This window comes from Plecotus auritus (genome assembly GCF_963455305.1).
Source record: "Plecotus auritus genome assembly, chromosome: 4".
Taxonomy (NCBI): domain Eukaryota; kingdom Metazoa; phylum Chordata; class Mammalia; order Chiroptera; family Vespertilionidae; genus Plecotus; species Plecotus auritus.
The window spans coordinates 191,311,294-191,332,577 of NC_137775.1; the positions used below are offsets into that span (position 1 = coordinate 191,311,294).

At 48.3% G+C, this 21,284-nt stretch overlaps 2 protein-coding genes across 3 annotated transcripts in view; one reads left to right on the forward strand and one right to left on the reverse strand.

Moving 5' to 3' along the window:
- Window positions 1–235: 235 nt before the first annotated feature.
- ZPBP (zona pellucida binding protein) lies at window positions 236–14,808 on the forward strand (the record flags this gene model as incomplete). Its single annotated transcript, XM_080665019.1, has 8 exons — window positions 236–362; window positions 2,584–2,664; window positions 6,242–6,367; window positions 8,466–8,615; window positions 9,062–9,280; window positions 9,617–9,693; window positions 11,865–12,042; window positions 14,714–14,808. The coding sequence occupies exons 1-8, from the start codon at window positions 242–244 to the stop codon at window positions 14,806–14,808; spliced, it is 1,047 nt and encodes a 348-aa protein (XP_080521145.1). The 5' UTR covers window positions 236–241.
- Window positions 14,809–19,965: 5,157 nt separating this feature from the next.
- VWC2 (von Willebrand factor C domain containing 2) overlaps window positions 19,966–21,284 on the reverse strand; it is a 40,513-nt gene continuing 39,194 nt past the window's right edge. For both annotated transcript variants that reach the window (XM_080663796.1, XM_080663797.1), the window contains exon 4: window positions 19,966–21,165. In XM_080663796.1, the coding sequence (XP_080519922.1) occupies window positions 21,014–21,165 (152 nt within the window). In that variant the 3' untranslated portion in view covers window positions 19,966–21,013. The remainder of the gene's footprint in view (window positions 21,166–21,284) is intronic.

Sequence of the window (21,284 nt, forward strand, 5' to 3'; positions counted from 1 at the left end):
TGGTGCTCCCGGTGCCACGGTGGCCCGGTGCCCAAGGCCCCTGCGCGCCCAGCCGACCGTGGCTCCGCCGCCATGTTGGCCCGGCCCTGCCCCCACCCTGCCGGAAGTGGCAACCGGTACTTCCGGCCGCCATTGTTCTTCGGGCCTCCATTCCAGTTCGCCGGTGGGCGGGCGGGTGGGCGCGGGCTGGCTAACGACTACGAGAGTCCACGGTCGGCAGGCGGCGGGCGGCGGCGTGTGGATGGAGGCCTGGGCCCCGGGCCTGGCGCGGCGGGGCCGGCGGCGGGCCTCGGGCTCCCCGCTCTCCCGGGCCGCCTTCGTCCTCCTGCTCTCGGCCTTCCTACTGCGGGCGCCCCCGACAGGTGAGCCGGGGCGTGGCTCCGGGCGGGCGTTTGGGTCACGTGACCGCCGAGGCCCAGGGGCAGGGACGGGCCGGAGGGGCGTGTGCACGAAGGGCCGCCCAGCGCCCACGCCATGGCCGTGGCCGTGGCCGTGGCCGTGGCCGTGGCCGTGGCCGTGGCGGGGCTGCGCCTCCGGGCCCTGCGCCCCCGCTGGGCCGGGACCTGCCCTGCTCGGCTCCCCCAACACCCGAGTGTCGCTGCCCGCGGTCCTGCAGCGCCCCCTGTCGGTGGGAGCCGTGAACACGGGGGGACTTGGGGTTCCCTGAACCCTGGGCTGCCGCCATCGGTTCTCCGGAGCCCAAACCCTTGCCATCCTGCTGCAGACGCGGACGGGCACACACGGAAGTCAGCGTGAACTGATGCCATCTCCCTGGAAAGGTTTTGGCTGCGTTCTTTTGTGTTCAGGTTTCAGGCTTTTTTTTTTAAAAAAAGAAAAAGTAAAACGTATCTCCAGTAAAACGTATCTCCAAGCACGAGAGGGATTTGTTCAAAATGCTGATTGTTCCAATAAGGGAGCAGGTGAGAAGTCCCCCCCCAAGGACAGGCACGGAGACGGGCAGGGGCGGTGGGTTGGCTGAGGAGGAGGAGGGGGAGACGGAGTGAAGATGGCGGGCACCCCAGAGGCCAGGCCTCAGGACCCTGGGGACCAGCCTCCTAGTGAAGGTGGGGACCGGCGGTCGCTGTCCAGTCCCCGGGGGAGCAGGCACTTCCGGCCGTGGCTTGCACAGATCTGGCCATGTCTCACTCCAGGGGGGACTGGGGGCGCCCCAGTAAGGTCAGACCGGGGGGCGGCAGGGTGCGATAAGCAGGCTCCATCAGCCTCCGTGCTGTGAGCAGGAGAGACCGATATTGATGCAGCCTTTTTTTATTATTTATTTTATTTTTATTAAGGTGTTATATGTGTACATATCTTACCATTGCCCCCCCCACCCCACTCCCATACGTGCCCTCCCCCCCCAGTGCGATGCAGCCTTTGAATAGCGGACGCAACAGGCCGTTCCAATCCTGCAGCGTCTCCCTGCGTCTGGAATTTGGCCTCATTTTGCGGACGAGAAGACTGAAACTCCGCGAGTTTAAAGGGACTTTCCTAAGGCCCCAAAGTGGCCGTTATGCTTGAAACTGGGGTCCTCTGACTGGGAGAACCACACCCCTTTCCCTTACTCCCTTTCTGTTAGAGGCCCCTTGGGGAATGCTGATAGCGTTCTTACACTGTTCCTCCCGCTAGTTCTGTGCACCTATTGTGTCCATCACATATGCTCATTCATCGATGACTGGAGAATATCAGGGTATATTACGTTTAACAATCGTTATTTAATATTTACTAAGTGCCAGGTGCAGTACTTCATCCTGATTCTTGATAAGTTGACATAAATACTGATCATACTAGCCATGGAGCTTGTAATCTGGTAAGGAAAAGTGTGTATGCGCACACAGAACGGTAATTCATGGGGAGCGGGTGTTATCAGAAGGGTGCTGACGATGTACTGTGGAAGGTCAGAAGTGACCCAAACGGAAGGTTTGAAGGAGGAGGGGACAGGTGACCTGGCCTTGAAGGATGCCGGATTTGGACTTTTATAAATGAGGAAAGTATTGTAAGGGGATGCAGTAAAAGCGGGCGGCGAGATATAACAGGGGCAGCAGCAGACAGAGTCATCTTACTGGAGCATGGAAGGGGAGAAGAGCTGGAACATGGATGCCAGGTGTCGGGGACATTGATGGATGGCTTGGCCCTTCAACCAAGATCAAGTATCCCCCTATATAATAAAAGCCTAGTAGGCAAATCGACCAAACAGACCAGGAGGCGGGAGGCAGGGCTGGCGAGCCGGTGGCACTAGGCCAGCCAAGGCAGGTGCCAGTGGGCAGAGGGAGGGGACGGCGATCGGGGTCGTGGCCTCGGAGCAGTGGGAGGAGGGGCCAGCCACTCGCAGGCGGGCGCTGTCCCCCTATCAGCCCGCGGTTGCCTCCCACAGAGGGAGGCCAGACTGCGGCTTAGGCCCGCTCCCCACGTTGGACATCCCCCAAGGGCTCCTGGTCTGTGAGAGGGCACAGGCCGGGCTGAGGGGCCCTCCAGTGCACGAATCTCCACGCACCGGGCCTCTGGTACTGTGACAATGTACTGTTGGAATAGCTTGGAATCTCTCAGGAGGCAGATGGTTGCTCATTTCTTTTCTTTTTTTCATAGTTGGATATTTGATTCGATTACCCAGAGGCTTTAGCCTGACCCAAGATTCACTGAAAATAGTGGGATCACCAAATTATCCAGGTATTAATAGATAGATATTCGGTAATGCTTAGCAAGTAACTAGCATTTGTTTAAATTTTCTCAGTGTTGTCCAAAAGCTCATGTTCTTCCATGACCCTAGACTCCTAAGGCCCTTTCCTTCTAGGACCGTGGATTACAGTTGTTTCCATAGAGTCAGATTGACCACGTCTAATTATGTAGCTGCTTAAGTGTGCAAAACTAGTTATTTTTAACAGTTATGTCATTAGAGTTGCCTATAGTGTTGTCTTGTTATGATGTAATAATCCCCATATTATTAAATGTATATAGTTAAAATATACGAAAGCTTTTTTCAAATGAAATCTATGTATCATAAAGATTTTGGATTCATAATATTTTGCAGCAACCACATAAGGTTTAGCAAATAAAAATTTTTTGTATGTTTTCTTACTGAGGTAAAGTCACATGCCTTAAAACTCCCCCTTTAAAGCACACAATGCAGTAGATTTTAGTGTATTACCAAGTCTGTGAACCATGAACACTGTGTAATCTTACATGTCATTGTTCCATACGAAATGCCAGACCCATTACGTGACCACGTTCCGGCCCCTTTAAGCCACTAACCTGCTTTCTGTCGCTGTGAGTTTGCCTGGACGTTGCATGTAAGTGGACTGACACACTGTGTGGCATTTTGTGTCCGGCTTCGTTCACAGTGTAATGGTTTCCGGGCCGTTCATACCGTGGAATGTCTCGGGGCGTCATTCCTTCCTATGGCCGAGTGCTGTCCCACATGTGGATGTACCACTCGCAGGCCCACCTGCTGGGGGTCTGGGTGGTCCCCAAGCACGGGCGTGATGGGCATCCCGGGCCAGAGTCCCTGCGGGGCCGGCGTCAGTTCCCTGCGTGTGTGGAAGGGGCTCGGGTGGCGGTTTGATCTGCATTTCCCTCGGCCGGTGACGGCGGACTGCTCGGTGCTTGTGGGCCGTGTGCAGGCCTTCTCTGGAGACATGCTCATGCAAGTTCTTGGCCCATTTTTAACGGGGTTGCATGGTTATTGTTGAGTTGGAAGATTTTTTAAATACATTTTGGATACTAGACTCTTACCAGATATTTGACTTGTAAATACTGTCTTCCATTCTGTGGATTGCGTTTTCATTTTTAAAGTAGTGTCCTCTAGAGCACACATCTCAGACTTCGATGAAGTCTAACTTCCTTTTCAGTTGGGTGCTGGTGCTTCAAAACTTTGTAATCCGCAGTCACGCAGTCTTCTGTAAGAATTTCGTAGTTTTTCCTCTTACAACCAGGTCTTTGACCACTTGGAATTAATTTTGCATGTGGTGTGAGGAAGTGGTCAACTACTTCTTCTTCTTTTGCATGTGGATATCCAGTTGTTCTAATCCAGTTGTGGAAGAGGTTTTTCGCTCGTGATTGAACTGTCTCGATGCTCTAGTCCAGGGGTCCTCAAACTTTTTAAACAGGGGGCCAGTTCCCTGTCCCTCAGACCGTGGGAGGGCTGGACTATAGTTTAAAAAAACAACTATGAACAAATTCCTAGGCGCACTGCGGGCCCGGGACGCGTCGGCTGCTAAACAGGACAGGCAGCGGCCCCCGGCGGGCCGGATCCATGTCCTCGGCGGGCCGCCTGTGGCCCGCGGGCCGTAGTTTGAGGACGCCTGCTCTTGTCGGAAGCACTTTACCACAGATGTATGCGTTGTTGTTGTTTTTCCTAAATTCTGTTCCATTTACCTGCATCTACTGTTAGGCCAGTCCTACACTATCTCCATTACTCTTGCTTTATAGTAAGTTTCAAAATCATTAAGGTTGGTGCCTTCAAATTTGTTACTTTTAAGATTGTTTTGACTATTCTGGATCCCTTGCAATTTGATATTAGATCTAGAATTAACTTGTCAATTTATGCAACAGAGAACATTGGGATTTTAACATGGGTTGCATTAAATATGTAGATCGACTTTGGGAATATTACCACCTTAACAGGTGGTAAGTCTTCCAGTTCATAAACAAGGATTATTTTTCCATTTATTTAAGTCTTCTTTAATTTCCCTCAGTGCTATTATGGTTGTCCGTGTACAAGTCTTATACTTCCTTTGTTAAATTTATTGCTAAATATTTTATGTTTTTGATGCTGTTGTAAATGGGATGGTTTTCTTAGTTTAGTTTCTGGGTTGGTCATTCTGATTGTATAGATACACGGTTGAGTTTTGTAAACTAATGTTGCATCCTGTCACCTTGCCACCTTGCTGAATCACTTATTAGCTTTATTTTTTTTAGTGTGGGGTGTGTGGGGTGGAAACACCACATCATTTGCAAATAGAGGTAGTTTTATTTCTTCCTTCCCAGTCTGGATGTTTTTGTTTCAGTTGCTCCAGCTAAAAACTCCTCCCGTTCAGTATTGAAGTTAGCAGATACCTTAATCTACCCCTAATCTCAGGGGGAGAGGAAGACTGAAGTCTTTGCCCTCTGGGTACAATGTTGGCAGTGAGCGCTTCGCAGAGGCCCTTTATCAGACGGAGAAAGGTTCCCGTCTGTTCCTGGTGGGTTAGCTGCATAAAGATGAGTGTGAAAGGGGTTGCATTTTGTCAACTACTTGTTTTGCATATATTGAGATGATAACGGAGTTTGTCCTTTATCCTATTGATGTGATATGGTACTGAATGATTTTTGTATTTTGATCTAACCTTGCATTCCTGGGATAAAAAGCAATTGATAAAGATGTATAATTCCTTTTTATGCTGCTGGATCTGGTTGCTAACTTTTTAAGGATTTTTGTCTGTAGTCATGAGGGAAATGTATAGTTTTCTCGTGTAGTATTAGTCTGATGTTGATCTTAGGGTAATAGTGACTTTATTAGGTGGGATGTGTTCCTTCCCATTCTGTTTCTGGAAGAGTTGGGAGCTATTGTTAATTAATTCTGCTTTACTTGTTTGTAAAAATTCACCAGTGAATTTATCTGGGCTTGGACTTTATGGTATTTTTTTTATTATTACTAATGCAAACACTTTGCTTTAGGTCTACTCAGACTTTCTATTTCATACGGATTCGGATGAGAAATGAGCTACTAACTTTATTGAGGGTCACATGTATGTGATGGGTTGCTTCTCTCTTGCACAGCTGGAGGGGGGATGGGGGTGGGGCAAGTCAGAATGCTGCAAGCGCTCAGCTCATGGCCCGTGTACTGGTTCTCCAGGGTCGGATTGGACAACGGGAACGTGTGGCCTCACAGGTGTGGAGACTGGGAGTCCCATCATGCAGGCAGGGCTGGTTCTTCTGGGTGTCTTAGCAGAAAAAGGTCAGGTGCAGATATAGAACTATCTTAATACTTTATAATTAAAATAACATTCTGACAATAAAGTAAATTAGTTATGTGACCCCTTAATAAAAAGACCAATGCATTATGCTCAGATTGAGATATACACACACAAATAATATATGTGTATATTTTTAATGTTACAAATAATATATGTGTATATTTTTAATGCAACAAAATTCAGTCCTTACTACGGAATAGCAATAATCCAAGCAAAACTTATGGAAACGTGTAATCCAAGCTGCAAACACGGAAGCACAGACGGCTATGGGGCGTTTTCACATTGTGTTTCAGTGAAAGTGTATGTAATGATCCATCAGAAGAGTCCACACGTGTTATGTGTGACCCAGAGGCTGCGGAATTCTGAGCTGATAGACCCCGCGTTCCAGTGGCACGGGCCCAAGGGGAAGATTGTCTCAGGTAGGCCTTGTTTCCGTCCGCGGCGCTGAGCCGCTGTGTCTGAGATGTTCTAAGAGCAAAAAGAACGTTTGTATCTCGTAGGCCTTTACCTATTTCCTCACTTCTTCTTCCTGCCATTTCCTTGTGGAGTTGTAACCATCAGTGTGGATGGCGTGCCCGTTTTTCACAGCCTTAATTTTAGACACAGACATAACTGCTTGCAAGTTCTCTAAGCATCTACTGGGTATATTCCAAAAGGTGTTACTTTTTTTCAGAGCTCATAAAATCATTTTGGTTACCTCAACCAGACTCACGTTAGTAAAGTATACATGAAGAAGCAAATATGATTCGGGTTTTTGTTAAAAATACAAACGAACACTTTGAGTCATATACTTGTACTAGCATGATTTTGCTTGGTTGTATACAGCCCCACACCGGGGCAATTCAGGACTTTATTAGTAGTTATAATTTTATACTTTTGAGTTTATATTTCATTCTGATCAAAATCCTGACAATATGGATATTTGATTTTAACTTAAATATTATTATCAAATTTTTTTAAATGACTAAATTTAACATTGAATATATTATATCAAAAACATGCTTTTAAATATACTGCATGGTTTGGTAATGGTTGTGTATTAATATATTACTTGTGCTTATAAGAGAGTTACTTAGCATTTGCATATATATCCAGAGGAAAAAGTGGACTCAAGATATATCTGAATGGTAGCCTTGCATTTTTCACATTTTTGAGAAACAAGATCTTATTCTCATGCAGGTACTTTTCCCACGGGGCAGATACTGTTGGTATGACTGATTCATCAACATTTCTCCATTCAACTTCTTATTTAGTGGTTTTGAAATGCAGATCTTATTTTTATTCTAATGTTTCATTTGCTAAAAGCCAATTTATTTTTGCAGTGCAATTCAAAACGTGTAGATGAGCTTAGCTCTGTTCTTTTCAGCCTTGAAAATTCAGATGAATGAATTTTCATCTTGAAGGTCTGTTCAGTGAAGCACTTAATCATTTTTGCACATCTCCTGAGGAAGTTTTTCTTTATTGCTCTATTCCCCTTCGTTCCTTCCTTCCTTTCCCGCCCCCCCTCCTTCCCTCCCTCCCTCCCCCCCTCCCTCTTTTCTTCCTTCCTTCCTTCACCTTATTAGAATATTGATATGGTGCTTGTGGATGAAAACGCACAGGTTTACTCTGTCACCTTGGATGGAGGAAGGAAGAAATACATTCATACAAAGACTCGCTAAAGAAACATTCATGGGAAATGTTTGTTTTGTAGCATGTTTTAATATTTTATATAGTTGAATGATCTCAGCTGTACCTTACTCTGAAACATCTGATATATACATGTGTGTATAAGATACATGCACGTTATGAAGCATGATAACACAAACACATATGAGCCTGCTATGCAAGTCAAGATTGACAGTTTGAACCTCTTAATAAGGGGCTTTCAAAATTCCACTAGTCTTTTCCCAACCCCTCTATCAAGTAAACACTATCCTGAACTTGTACAATATTACTTTTTAGCTTTCTCTATACCTTTACCATACATATACTAGTAAAGCACACATTCAAATACATATTATGTATAAATATATGTGTATGTATTTGCAAGAGTACGTTTTCACATTTTTATTCTGAATTTATAAAAATAGCGAACATACGATAGCTGTCAGGAGCTGGCTGCAGTTCTCAGCAGTTCGCACCTAACTAATCCCTCAGCTCTGCAGCAGCCCTTGCCGTAAGCGCAGCCACCGTCTGCACTCCCCACATGGACACAGCTGCATGTATGTAGATCTGAACAGGTATCTGAGGGTGCCCAGTTCTGGGGCCCAGTTAGAAACCGGTCCTCGTAGAATCGTCTCTTGCCACTCAGGCGGCCACACAGCTGATGCACTGAGGTTAGTGACATTCTGACACCAAGGTCACCCTGGCACCTGCCGTCATCAAACACCAGATGCACCACAGTGACGCCCCCAACTCCTTTGAATGGTCCTGCGGACAAGTGGTGACGGCTTTCCTTGGTTCAGAAAGTACTTGGTTGTCTGACCCTAACCTCCTCACGTCACTAAGAAACGGCCTCCTCGCTTTCTCCGTCAGAGAACAGCACCACGCACATCACCACCACGGGGAGCCTTGTGTTCCAGGACTTCGAGGAGAGCATGACGGGGGCGTACACGTGCTTCCTGGAGTACAAGCCCACCGTGGAGGAGGCGGTGAAGAACGTCCAGCTCAAATTCATCGTGTATGGTGAGCAGAGCGCCTGCCGCGCGCCACCGTTTCTCCGTTTGCCGATGTGTAACTACTTCACCGTGTTTGCTTCCTAGGGACTGGGTCACCTTTATCTCTCAGTCCCAGGGGCATTGCTGGCTGCCTCTGTTTTACAAAGTCCTTTGTGGGGTCACGGGGAGGCAGATCTGCTCTCTTCAGGGCTGTTTGTGTAGACAGTCTATTCACCCTTAAATCTCTAAGACGAAAGTGAAAATAATTCCAATCCTAAGCGATGTTAGGGAATTTAAACGAGTTACTGTTTGTGAAGTGCCTGGAATAGCGTTTGTCAGTAGTGTTTAGACACATTGTTTATTAAGTTGGGATCTATAACAGCTTTATTCTATGCAGGGATTTGTCTTGAGTAGCTGCAATGTGTTGGAATTGCATAAGTAACTGTTGTGTGTTGCTCTGTTCATTTTTCGCAGCGTATCGTGAGCCTCGCTTTTTTTACCAGTTCACAGCTCGATACCATTCAGCTCCTTGCAATAGTATCTATAACATTTCTTTTGAGAATAAACTTCTACAGATTTTAAGCAAACTGGTTCATGACATTAAATGTGAAGTTTCCTTACAGAAGTCTGAATGCCATCATGTTAAAATGCAGAAAGCTGGTTTTCAAAATGAATTGTTTTTTAAATTTGCAGGTAAGGATATACAATTCTCTAAAGAATACAGCTTGAGGACAGGAAGCCAATGTTAAGACCTATGAATTACCAGCAGTGGTTTTCAAATGTAAATGTTATAACCTGAGTATGTTCACGTTCTCTACTTTGACTTAGTTCTAAGAGCCCCCAAATAATGTTCTACTGGTTTATGTACTTAGTGAAAAGTTTGTTCTCACGTAACTGAAACCTTGCTATGAAACTTTACTTTAGAATGGAATTTAGTGTAAGGAATGTCTATTACGATATTTAGCTACAAGGTGGAAATACTATGCTATCATACATTAGACCATGACCAAATGTAACGTGTTTTCTCAGTCTCATGTTTAGATCCTGACAAAGAACCCAAGCCATGTGACGACCATACGTGTGACCATTCCAGAAGGCTCTCTAAGGTGTGTGTGTGAGGCGGTGGGTAGGAGAACAAACGCGCATGCCCAGTGTGCGAGGCGTACGTAAGCACCTTAGCGACTCGAAGAACACCTCAGTCCCCCACACACTGAGGGAGTTCAACCGTGATAGCAAAACTTCATACAATAACAAATGCTAAGCGTTTAACAGAAGTAACATTTTGATGAAATACTTTGAAATGTAACATTTTGACTGTATTAAGATGATCCCCATTTATTTGGCTTAGGATGAAAATTATGCTTTAACTCCCAGCAGCAATTTAATTTACTTGTTTCTTTCACATTATACTTAACATATTGTCATGCGCAGTAAACTTATGGTGATATTTCCCTGTCTCTAAGTGTCCTAAATGACCACATATACTTTATAAAATTATTTTTAAATATTTGGAATATTAAATTATTTATATTGTGGTGATTGTAAAACTTTCCAATTAGAGGTGTAGGCATTGCACTTGAAAAGGTGATGATTTCTTTCTCGTCATTTATTTATTTTTTAAAGTATATGTTTTTCTTGAGTATATTGGGAAGACATTGGTTAATAAAATAACATAGGCCTCAGGTGTACAATTCTATAATACGTCATCTGTATATTGTATTGTCTGTTCACCCCAAGTCAAGTCTCCCTCGTTACCATTTATCTCCTCTATACCTTCTTGTACCTCTCCCACCCGCCTTCAATCTATATTCTGTCCCTATTCTTTTCTTAGAGGGAACATAAGAAACAGGAATCTGATTTCAATGGTCACTTTCATTCCCATCGGGTTTTGTGAGATCCTGTTTCATTGATATTTATTTATTTATTTATTTATTTATTTATTTATTTATTATTGGATGCAGTGTTAGGAAGCTCAGTATTTCCTGAAACTTTTAATTCAAGTTCGGCAATTAAACATAGTTCATTAGGTGCCATATTTCTATCTCTAATTAATCCTTAAGCACTTCCTTAAATAAAATTGACGTTTGACCAATTAAGTATCAACGAATTTATTAAAAGCTCAAGAAAACCATTTAAACTATAAAAAGATAATAATTGAGTAAGGGAATTAGAGTTGTATATATGTGTTGAGAGAAGTGTATGGAAAACATTTTAATAATTACAGACATTTTTTTAAAAAATATAGTTTATTGATTTATTTTATTTTTTTAAAATATATTTTATTGATTTTTTTACAGAGAGGAAGGGAGAGGGATGGAGAGCTAGAAACATCGATGAGAGAGAAACATCGATCAGCTGCCTCCTGCACGCCTCCCACTGGGGATGTGCCTGCACCCAAGGTACATGCCCTTGACCGGAATCGAACCCGGGACCCTTCAGTCCGCAGGCCGGCGCTCTATCCACTGAGCCAGACCGGCTTCGGCAATTACAGACATTTTTATGGGAGGGAAATAACTTGTGTGGTGTTCGAGGAGCACCATTAGTGGTTTGGGTCAGCGAGAGTCCGTTCATCCGTGCTCCTGACTAGGTCAGAGGGGAAGCCAGCTGGTGAGAACCGAGCAGAACCCACTGGCTTGTAGAGGCTTTGAACCCATGGCCACACCTCTTGCTTCAACAGGTAAAATTGTCAGTCACTGAAAAGTATATACCCCTTGTTAATTTTATTAGTCAATCCAGAATAATTATTACAGACAAAAATGTAATTAATGATAGGTCACAATGATGCTGTGATTATCTTTAAATTTAATTGTTTTGGATCACGGATCTGGAAGTTGTGACCTGTTTGAACCTGATTTTTGTTGGTGGAGAGCGAGGGGCTGCCTTAGGACATACCCTCCTTAAAGACGCGGGAAGCACTTGCTTTCAGTGCGTTGGGTTGTTCGGGTGCTTTTCCTGGAAGGCGTTTAGTTTCACAGAGCAGTCTGGATTCCGCTCTAGGCCCTTCCACATCGCCTTCAAAATCCCAAGCCCAAACGTGTGGGTGTGTGCCCAGGTGGAGTCGTTGGGTTGCGTGCGGCAGGGCATTTGGAAGTCGTTGAGGTCTGCACTTGACATTCTTCAATTTTCACATGTTATCTACATCCCATGAATGCAAAAAAGGAAAGAAAAGAACCTCAAGAATGTGGGTTCCCCTGCTTCCAAATACGTAAGCAGCCTTAGGTATTCTAAATCACACTTATTTATGAAAATAGCTTTTCACGTTGTGTTTCTGTTTTAGGCTAAAAATCTCATAGAGAGATTTTTTAGTCAACAAGTAGAAGTTCTAGGCCGACGTGCAAGTCCGTTGCCTGAAATATACTATATTGAAGACACCCTGCAAATGGTCTGGATTAACCGCTGCTTTCCCGGGTACGGAATAAATGCTGGGAAGCATCCAAAATGCCCTGAGTGCTGCGGTAGGTCCTGGACTGTGCTCCCCGCTTTGCGTGTATGAGCATTCGCTTGTGTTCGGTATGCCTGGTGCCCGCCCAGCCTGTGTTACCGCTGTGTAATCACTTCTTAGTTTATTGGAGGTGGTGATTGAAAGGCCTGAGTCCGAAGACAGGAAAGAGAAGGGCTGGCTGGGTTTCAGCCGAGGGGTTAATACAGCAAAGAGGGTGAGGCGTGCTGGGCAGTGGCCCGGGGGTCGGGGCGGGGGGGATAGTAGTTATGAGCCAGAGTTCTTTATCCAAAAAAGTCAAGTCACCTTTCCTGTAGACCCATTCCTGATGAGCGTCCATGTGTGTGGTCTGGATGAGGTGTCACCTGCCTCTCTTCCTCTTGGAAGAAGTGCATGGATTGCTTCACTCCCAGCTGGTTTCCCGACTTTGGATCCTTGCCCCAGAGGCTCTGAGCCGCTGTCTGGTGCTGTGCGTTTTGGGGGTTTGGGCAAATGGCCAGTGACATACACCCACCATTTGGTGTCACACAGAGTAGCTTCACCCTAGCTTCTCCCATTGTCTCCCTCCGTGTCCTTCTCCCCTGATGACTTGGGGCCTCCTGGCTCTGCTCTCACGGAAAATCAGATCATTGGGGCCACCCCGTCTGTAGCCTTTCAAGATGGGCTTCTCCCACTAACGTTGTACTTTAAAGAACATGTTAGCATCTTCCTCAGTTCCACTTAAAGAGAACAAAAACGTTAGGCTGTTCACTTGGAGAGAGAGCCACGTTCGTATCTGCAGCCCCACCAGGAAAAGCGTCTCCTCTCCGTGTGCACTGACCCCACACAGGGCCTCGGCCAGCATTTCCACGTGTGTGAGTGTGTGTGTGTGTGTGTGTGTGTGTGTATGTAAGTGTGTGTGTATGTGTGAGTGTGTGTGTGTGAGTGTGTGTGTGAGTGTGTATGTGTGTGTGTGAGTGTGTGTGTGTGTGTGAGTGTGTGTGTGTGTGTGAGTGAGTGTGTGAGTGAGTGTGTGTGTGAGTGTGTGTGTGTGTATGTGAGTGTGTGTGTGTGAGTGTGTGTGTGTGAGTGTGTGTGTGAGAGTGTGTGTGAGTGTGTGTGTGTGTGTGTGAGTGTGTGTGTGTGAGAGTGTGTTTGTGTGTGAGTGTGTGTGTGAGTGTGTGTGTGTGTGTGTATGTGTGTGTGTGTGAGAGTGTGTGTGTGTGTGTGAGTGTGTGTGTGAGTGTGTGTGTGTGTGAGTGAGTGTGTGTGTGTGTGTATGTGTGTGTGTGTGTGAGTGTGTGTGAGAGTGTGTGTGAGTGTGTGTGAGAGTGTGTGAGTGTGTGTGTGTGTGTGTGTGAGTGTGTGAGTGTGTGTGTGTGTGAGTGTGTGTGTGTGTGTGTGTGAGTGTGTGTGTGTGAGTGTGTGTGTGTGTGAGAGAGAGGAAGCGGGCCATGGCACAGGCCTGTGGAAACATAACATTGCAGCATTAGAATCTCACCACAGGTGTGCCACCTTAGACACCCTTATTACTGCAGCAGATAAGTCTAGCTGACCGTTTAACCAGTATTTTTCCCTTCTGAAGTATCATTCCCCAAATAAAATGTCTGTTAATACTGAAGAACTCTGTGGAACCTAGGATGGAAAATTCTTTCTCTGAATAACAGCTTAAGTATTTTGCAGTTTGAAAAATATGTGTAAAAAGAAAGCTGTGAGGTTAAGTAATAGACTCGGGCCCAGATCCAAACGATGGCATGCGTTTTTGCCTCACGGTGCGGGAAAGGGTCCCCTGAGGCCCAGGATCCCGGCCGCGGGTGCCGCGAGGCCCTGGTGACCTCAGGTGCAGGGGCAGGAGGAGGGCGAGGAGCAGACCTGCCAGTCGGGCTGGGGCGTCACGTGACTGCCGCCGCCCCTGCCCAGTGGGAGGAGTGGGCCGTGAGCGTTCGGTGACACCGAAGCTTTTTGGTCTAAGTCCTCGGTTTTTCTACCTTCTTTACTTTCTCTTACGCAGGGTAACTATGGTAACATTCACGATATGATATATGTTATTCTGATGTTGGGGATGATCAAACTCAGTTAAGTTAGGCTAAGTAATTTTTTTTTTCAAAATTACCCATCTAGCAATTGATAGAAATAGACTTGAGTTGAGATACTGTTAGGAATAGGGCCCATACCCTTCCATATTTGGCTGCTTTAACCGCTCAGTCATGCTGTTGTGGGCAATGCCAATCACACTCGGTCCACCCACCGTCCGAACCTCCGTGGCTGCTGCTGAAACTGACAGGACGGCCCCGTCAGCCTTTAGGCTCAGCATCATGTGACCAGTAAAACCGTTGTAGCTCCCAGTCTTAGTCTCAGCCAGGATGGGAGTAAAAGGTTAAGACTTTCACGTATATGAAGTATTCCGAGCGGTCAGACTTGACAGAAACAGGTGGCAGAATGGGGGCTGCAGGCTGGGGAGGGGGAGCGGGGGAGTGTGATGGGCCTGGGGCTGCAGCTTTTCCCCGGGAAAACGTTCTGGAGATAGTTGGCCAGCAGGTGAGGTACTTAACACTCCTGGGCACACCTGCACAACGGCCAGACGTGCATTTCACCACAGTGAAAAACAAGACATTTAGAGTACAAGGAATCTTCTTAGAAAGTGGCCCTCGTGCGCGGTTGGCTGGCGCGGCGTGAGGGACACGCTCTCCCCCTTGTTCTCTCCGCAGTGATTTGCAGCCCCGGCTCCTACAACCCCAGCGACGGGACGCACTGCCTGCACTGCAACCGCAGCCTGCTCTTCGGGGCCACGTCCTGCTTGTAGGCGCTCCCCGCGCCGGGGGCTGGTTAACACGGACATGTAGTTTTGAAATATTAATACATAATAAATCACTATTATGCCAAAATTAAATGTATCAGGTTTTACCAGAAAACGGTGTCCTCGTTTTACTTGCAGCACTCAGCGTCCGCGTGTTTTATGAGCGGAGCATCCAGGATCCCCTGCTCATTCGTGTGAGTCCAGAATACTCCCTGGTCATCGCTCTTTAAAAATCGTCGCAAAAACCGCATCAGGCCGGCGGGGAGCTCTTCTAGAAAGAGCCCAGCTCCCTGCACTGGGCCGACTGCCTCAGGCCCCCCTGTAACCTCATCCCCTTCATGCAAGATGGGATTTGATTGCTATGGGTTTGACCCTCCAGAGTTCAAAGTCACTTTTTTAAAAGCCTGTTAGTCTTCTTATTGCAATTTTCTGCCACTTGTATGAGGTTTCACGCCAACAACGCAATGGGGGCAGTCTTTATGTTTTTATTTTAAAGTCCTTTAAATTACCTTCTTGACGTCTTGAGAATGGAGTGATCATTGTGTGCACCTAAATGAAGGTGTGAACTTCCACTATGAGGTGACAGAGAGAAACAAGCCATTTCCTTCCCCAGGAATGCCTCTGGGGAGGAGGATGGGCAATAAAATACAGTTTACCCAACAGAAGCAGTGCTCACCACTCACTGCGTTTCTGACCTGTGAAAGGTACGGCCCCACCTCACTTTCCCCCACACCGGGAAGCTGTGTCAATACGAAAAGCTGCCAGAATTGTAAAGACTAAGCACCAGGGGATACACGAGTACCTGCCACAACCGCGGGGCTCCCCTTCCTACCCGAGCGCTGCCCATCGCCCAGGCCAGGTGCCCCCGAGGCCGGTGTTGGTGCCGCAGCGGGGGGAGAGGAGTGGGGGGCTCGTTCATGGAGAGGGCAGTGTGGGCGCCAGGGGGCCGGCTGCTTCTCGCTGCACTTGGTGGGGAATATGACGTTGGGGCCTGAGACCCGGAAGCTTCCTGTGGCTTCCAGGGAAGCAGGCCCTTCTTCCCGCAGCGACAGCCAAGCGGACTTCGGGCCCAGCGGGGAAGCACCTGCCCGCACCACCTCAGGCCTGGCTCGCGCTAGAGGCCAGGCGGTACTTGGGGGAGACTGGGACCTTCCAAACAGGCGAGGCCGGGGAGCTGAGCGCGGGCTCCCAGCAGCCTCCTGGGCTGCTTGTGCCGAGGCAGCCTTCCTGCCCGAGGAGAGGACGAGGGTCCCCCTCCAACAGTCGTCTTGCCTTTGCTCCTGAGCCCAGACCTGACCTGAGTCCTGGCCGTTTGCAGGGTCTGGTTCCCCGAGACCTGCCCTGCACATCCAAGGCTCGCGGTGTCGGGGCAGTTTGTGTCAGACGTCCGGGGGACACAGGCCCTGCCAGACACACCGCGGGCCCGTCCCCCCGAGTTCTGTTCCGGAGAACCCTCTCCCCTTGAGTGTGGGTAGGACCTGTGACTGGACCGGAACAGAGGTGCAGACGGGGACAGTCCCTCGTACGATGACATGACACTGAGCGGGACGTGGGGTGCACACAGCGGCTCCGTGAGCCACGGGGGAGCATGGCGTGTGAGGAGCGGGGCTCAGGCGGCCCCCAGGCAGGGTACTTCCATGAGCAAGTGGCTCAGGATCCCCCGGTTCCCCCTCGTGCCTCCCGCTCCTGCCTGCACCTTCCAGCTCGTGGGGACTTCCCTGCGGCACATTCGGGGGGAGAGATGTTTGAGCAGACTTCCAGGTCGCTGACAGCGCCCCCCGGTGGACAGCCACAGGCACCTCGGGGCTGCCGGGGCGGAAAGGGACAGGTGCACCTGCCTCCCCACTTGGGGAATGAGGGCTGACGGGGGTGGAGCTGCAGACATTTGTAAACAAGCCAAGGATCGGAGACTTGGGAGAACAAGAGCGGAGTCTGTACGAGGTGCAGCGAGGAAGGGGCAGCGCAGAGCAGCCCTGAGAAACCGCAGCGCCTGATCAGCCGGACAAGACGGCCCGTTCTGCAGCCCGTGGCGGCCACTGGTCCTTGTCATGGGGACAGAGATGGCGTTCTGCCTGGCCACCAAGGTGTCACCTGACCAAGCCCTCTGGGTGCCCGGCATCCCACGCAGACAGCCCAGCAGGGAGCCCCGGCGGCAGGCGGCTCCCCGGCGGGTTCATCTCGGAGGGGCCGGCGCCCCGTTTACACTGGAGCTGGGTGTGGGTGCGCTCCAGGGTTCCTGCCAACACCACCCTCTGGGAAAGCACCAAACGCTCTTTATCGCTGTCGCTGTATCTATCACAACATGGCTGCGGCCCAGGGCGCTCGTGTGACAGGAAATGAGCGATGGCAGGGGGCTTCCGCTCAGGTAATGTACGGTTTACACCACGGACCCCGTTTCCCGGAGCATCTGGACTAAGGGGCTGTGGGGAGCCTGTCAGACTGATGGTACCAGCAGAGTGGCATCGCTTAGTAAGGGAGGTGCCGTCCTCCTGGGCACGATGTATGCTCTAAATCGCCAACAGCAGCAGCTGGCCACGTGCCCCTCATTGGTTTTATGTCTGTGGAGCCACGGTGATGGTTATGAGAGGGCCTGGTGGAAGCCCCTGGAACTTTCCCCCCCTCTGTGACAGGCATAGTTGGCGGTGCTGCTTCTACAGCTAAACTCCTGGGTCCCCGAACCGTGCGTGTGCTGGAGGGAGGGCGGTAGGAATGGCTTCTCACGATGGCGCCGTGTTGAGTAGCAAAGCATGTCTTGTGTCTGCGGTTTGGGACAAGGCGAGCTCAGAGGTACTGGGTGAGGGAGGGACGCTTCTGTGAAATTGTCACCCAGAACGGCCACCTCCTGCTGCTGAACCAGCCGGGCAAAGGGAGGGGACTGGACTGGGTACAGGGCTGACCCAGCCTTCCGGGGAAAACGGCGTGCCCTGACACCCGGGGCGGAGGAATGCCCCCGGCCCTCCGTGCACGTCCTGGGGTAGAAGTGGATTGGAGCCGAAACCGGTTTGGCTCAGTGGACAGAGCGTCAGCGCGCGGACTGAAGGGTCCCGGGTTCGATTCCGGTCAAGGGCATGTACCTTGGTTGCGGGCACATCCCCAGTGGGAGGTGTGCAGGAGGCAGCTGATCGATGTTTCTCTCTCATCGATGTTTCTAGCTCTCTATCCCTCTCCCTTCCTCTCTGTAAAAAAATCAATAAAATATATTTTTTTAAAAAAAGTGGATTGGACGCTGCAACACCCACTGCAGGAGGCGCTGGGGATGGCAGAGTGAAGGTGTCACAGCTCTAACCAGGGCCTCTGTCCTCCCCTGCGAGGGGGGAAGGGGCTGGTGACCCGCCGCTGCCCTCCACAGCCACCACCGCGAGCACGGACGCCTCCTCTCCCGTTCCCGACACGGCTGCTGCTCGTGCCTTCTCTCCCGTTCTGTCCCCGATCGAGCGCATCAGGGTTACAGTTTTTACTGTGGCACCTCCTTTGTCCCGGGGGACATTTAGAATTCTATTTCTTAATTTGCAACACGGGAAGAGTTTTTGTTTGGCTCTTCTCATGACGTATAGTCTAACTGAACTGGTGTCGGGATTTACGTTCTGTGTGATGTCAGTTCTTCATAATGTATTATGGCTCGGCGTAAAGCCTTTGTTTGTAAATTTTCCACGGATACTTTAAAAAATATGTATTCCATAATTTTTTTCAAGAAGAATGGTGTACATGTCCACTAGGTCAGCTTTGTTAATTATAATATTCAGGTCTTCTGTATCTTTTATTATTATTTCGTCTCCTTTTCCTTCCACCAGTTAAATGTAAAAATATTACCCTATAAATTATAGCACACATCCTTATCAAGATCTAATAATTGTTGGTCCTTCACCATTTTATAAGCTTGTCCTTTAAGAATGCAGTCGACATAAAGATATTCTCAGTTGAGTAATAGCTGAAAAATACTACCACTTCTAGAAATTCATTTCAAAATATACCAAAAGTTATTCTGCAGGCAGAAGAAAATAATCTGCAATAAAAAGTGAAAGAAGGAATCAATTAAATCACAAAAATGGGGATACAGCGAAATCAATAGTGGCTATTAGAAAAGTAATAGTAAAGACTTATCAGATTTAAAATACACCGAATTAAAATACATCTAAACAACAGAGGTGTAAGAAAGAGGCCAAGGGAGAAAAACGGTACTGTGACTTTCGCACTGTCTGTAGAAAGGATGGAAGCCTCCACATTAGACTTGGTGGGGCCCCTGTGGGTACTGTCGTGATCTATAGGTGCTATTTCTGTGTCTAGAATTCTAAATTAGCAGTTACTTTCCTTCTTTACATTGGAAATATCCAACTGTCTCCAGAATTTCATGGTTCCTTTGGATACCATACCATTACAATTGTTTGTTTGAGAGTGGAATCTGTACTTGTCTTCCGCTGCGTCTGGGATTTTTATGTCCCTTGTTTCACTGTAGTGCTGCTACTCTGGAACTCTTCACTGCACATGGTCCCTCAGCTTCAGGGGACTACCAGCCATTACCTGTTCAGTGTTGCTTCTGCTCCATCCTCTCCCTACTCACCTTCTGTAGCTTTAAAAGCTCACCACATTCTTTACTCGCTTGTGCTTCCTTATGCATTTTCTGCATATGCTTCTTGTGGGTGCTCTGTCTTCAAGTTCACCATTTTCTCTTAAACTATGTCTAATATGTTGTGAAACTCATTCAACTGAATCTTTAATCTTAGTTATTATGTTGTTCAGTTCCAGATTCTTATTTGGTTCTTTTCCATTTGATTGGCCTGTTAGGTTTCTAAGACTCTGCTGAGATTTGCATTTTTATCCTGTAACTCCTTGAGCACAGCATTGTTTTCTTGCATGGAGTCTGATTATTCCACTCTTTGGAGACCCTATAACCCTGTCCCTGTTGTTCTTGGTGTCTGCCCTTTGTGTTCAGCTTGTCTCATAGGCCTGGCTGCCTCCTCAGCTTTGATAATATGCTTTATCTTTGAAATTGTGGGTAATCATAATTTAGGGCCAAAGCTGTGGTCATTCTGAGGAGAAGTGGAGTCCACTGAATGGAGTGCTGAGATTTCTGTGCCCATTCAGACTTCAGGCATAGACTCACTCAAGAGTTCATTTGCCTTATCTCCCCTCCAGTCAGTCAAGGGAACCCCTATTTTACTGCTTGCTTCAGCTGGATGGAACAATGATGCAAGTTGTCCAGCTCACCCTGCTCCTTGGTCTAGGGCAGCCGTGGGCAAACTACGGCCCGCAGGCCGGGTCCAGCCCATTCGGCTGTTCTATCCGGCCCGTGGAGCCCAAAGAGCGGAGGGTTCTCTTGCTCTCCCCTCTGCTCCTTTACTTTGAATTTATATTAGTTCATACAAACACTCCATCCATGCTTTTGTTCTGGCCCTCTGGTCCAGTTTAAGAACCCATTGTGGCCCTCGAGTCAAAAAGTTTGCCCACCCCTGGGCTAGGGGACCATTTAAATTCATGATTAGGAGACAAAGTGATGTCAGTGAACATGAAACATGTATGTTATGTGTCCACCCAGCAGGGGTGCTTCAGATGAACAGAAACAGTGCCCATTAGTTACCTGACACCTGCATTTCCCAAGCGACAGAGCATGGAGGTGACACCAGCAATAAGGTGCAGGACAGGAACATTATATTCTGTGAATCACACTGGATCTTCTAAGGACAGACACTACCTATGCCTCTGCAATGAAACAGAATGTGGGCAGGACCCCAGGAGACATCAAACCCATGATGTCATGACCTGTTCATGGATGGGTACAGCGTTCCGAGGTGTGAAGGAGGATCAGCCCCCAACAATGTCACGTGATGGGGTCGGAACTGAAAAGGTGCACAGTGTGGATGGTGGACAGCACGGCATTTTAATCTGTACCTATAGAAAACATCGGTGAGCTCTCTGACAGAGGGGTATAGAAATACATCGCATAGAGAACAGTGAACTTTTCTGTACTTGCTCTGAAAATAGCACGTTTATTGAGAGAGGGGCTTCACGCCCAAAGTTCTCGGTGATGTTTTGAAATATATCCATCTCCTTCTCTTGCAGTAATTGTCACCAAGAAAAGCAAAAGTACCAACAACTCCCCATGGTTCCTCATCCAAAGTCTCCTTTTGGGTGGCACTTCCCAGAGTCCTCCAGAATGTTCGCATCAGGGAAGCGTTCCAGGAGGAGCCGGCGTTTCCGTGCGAGGGGCCGGGGCCTACCGCTGCCGGCACTCGTGTCGGGTGCACATGGCCTGCCGCTCGACCCGCCACGTGCCCTCCTCGTAGGTGCAGTGGCAGACGGTGCACTCGTCCGTCTTCACCTCTCGCCCCGCGGGGATGACGGCCGTCTCTGCAAAGCAGTTGGGACCTGGAACACAGAGACATGTTTGTAGTGTGCGCACACAGAAGTACACGATGGACTCAATCAGGCGGCCGGCCTCCCCGTCCACGTCTCACTCACTCTCTTTTACGAAGGACACAGGCGTC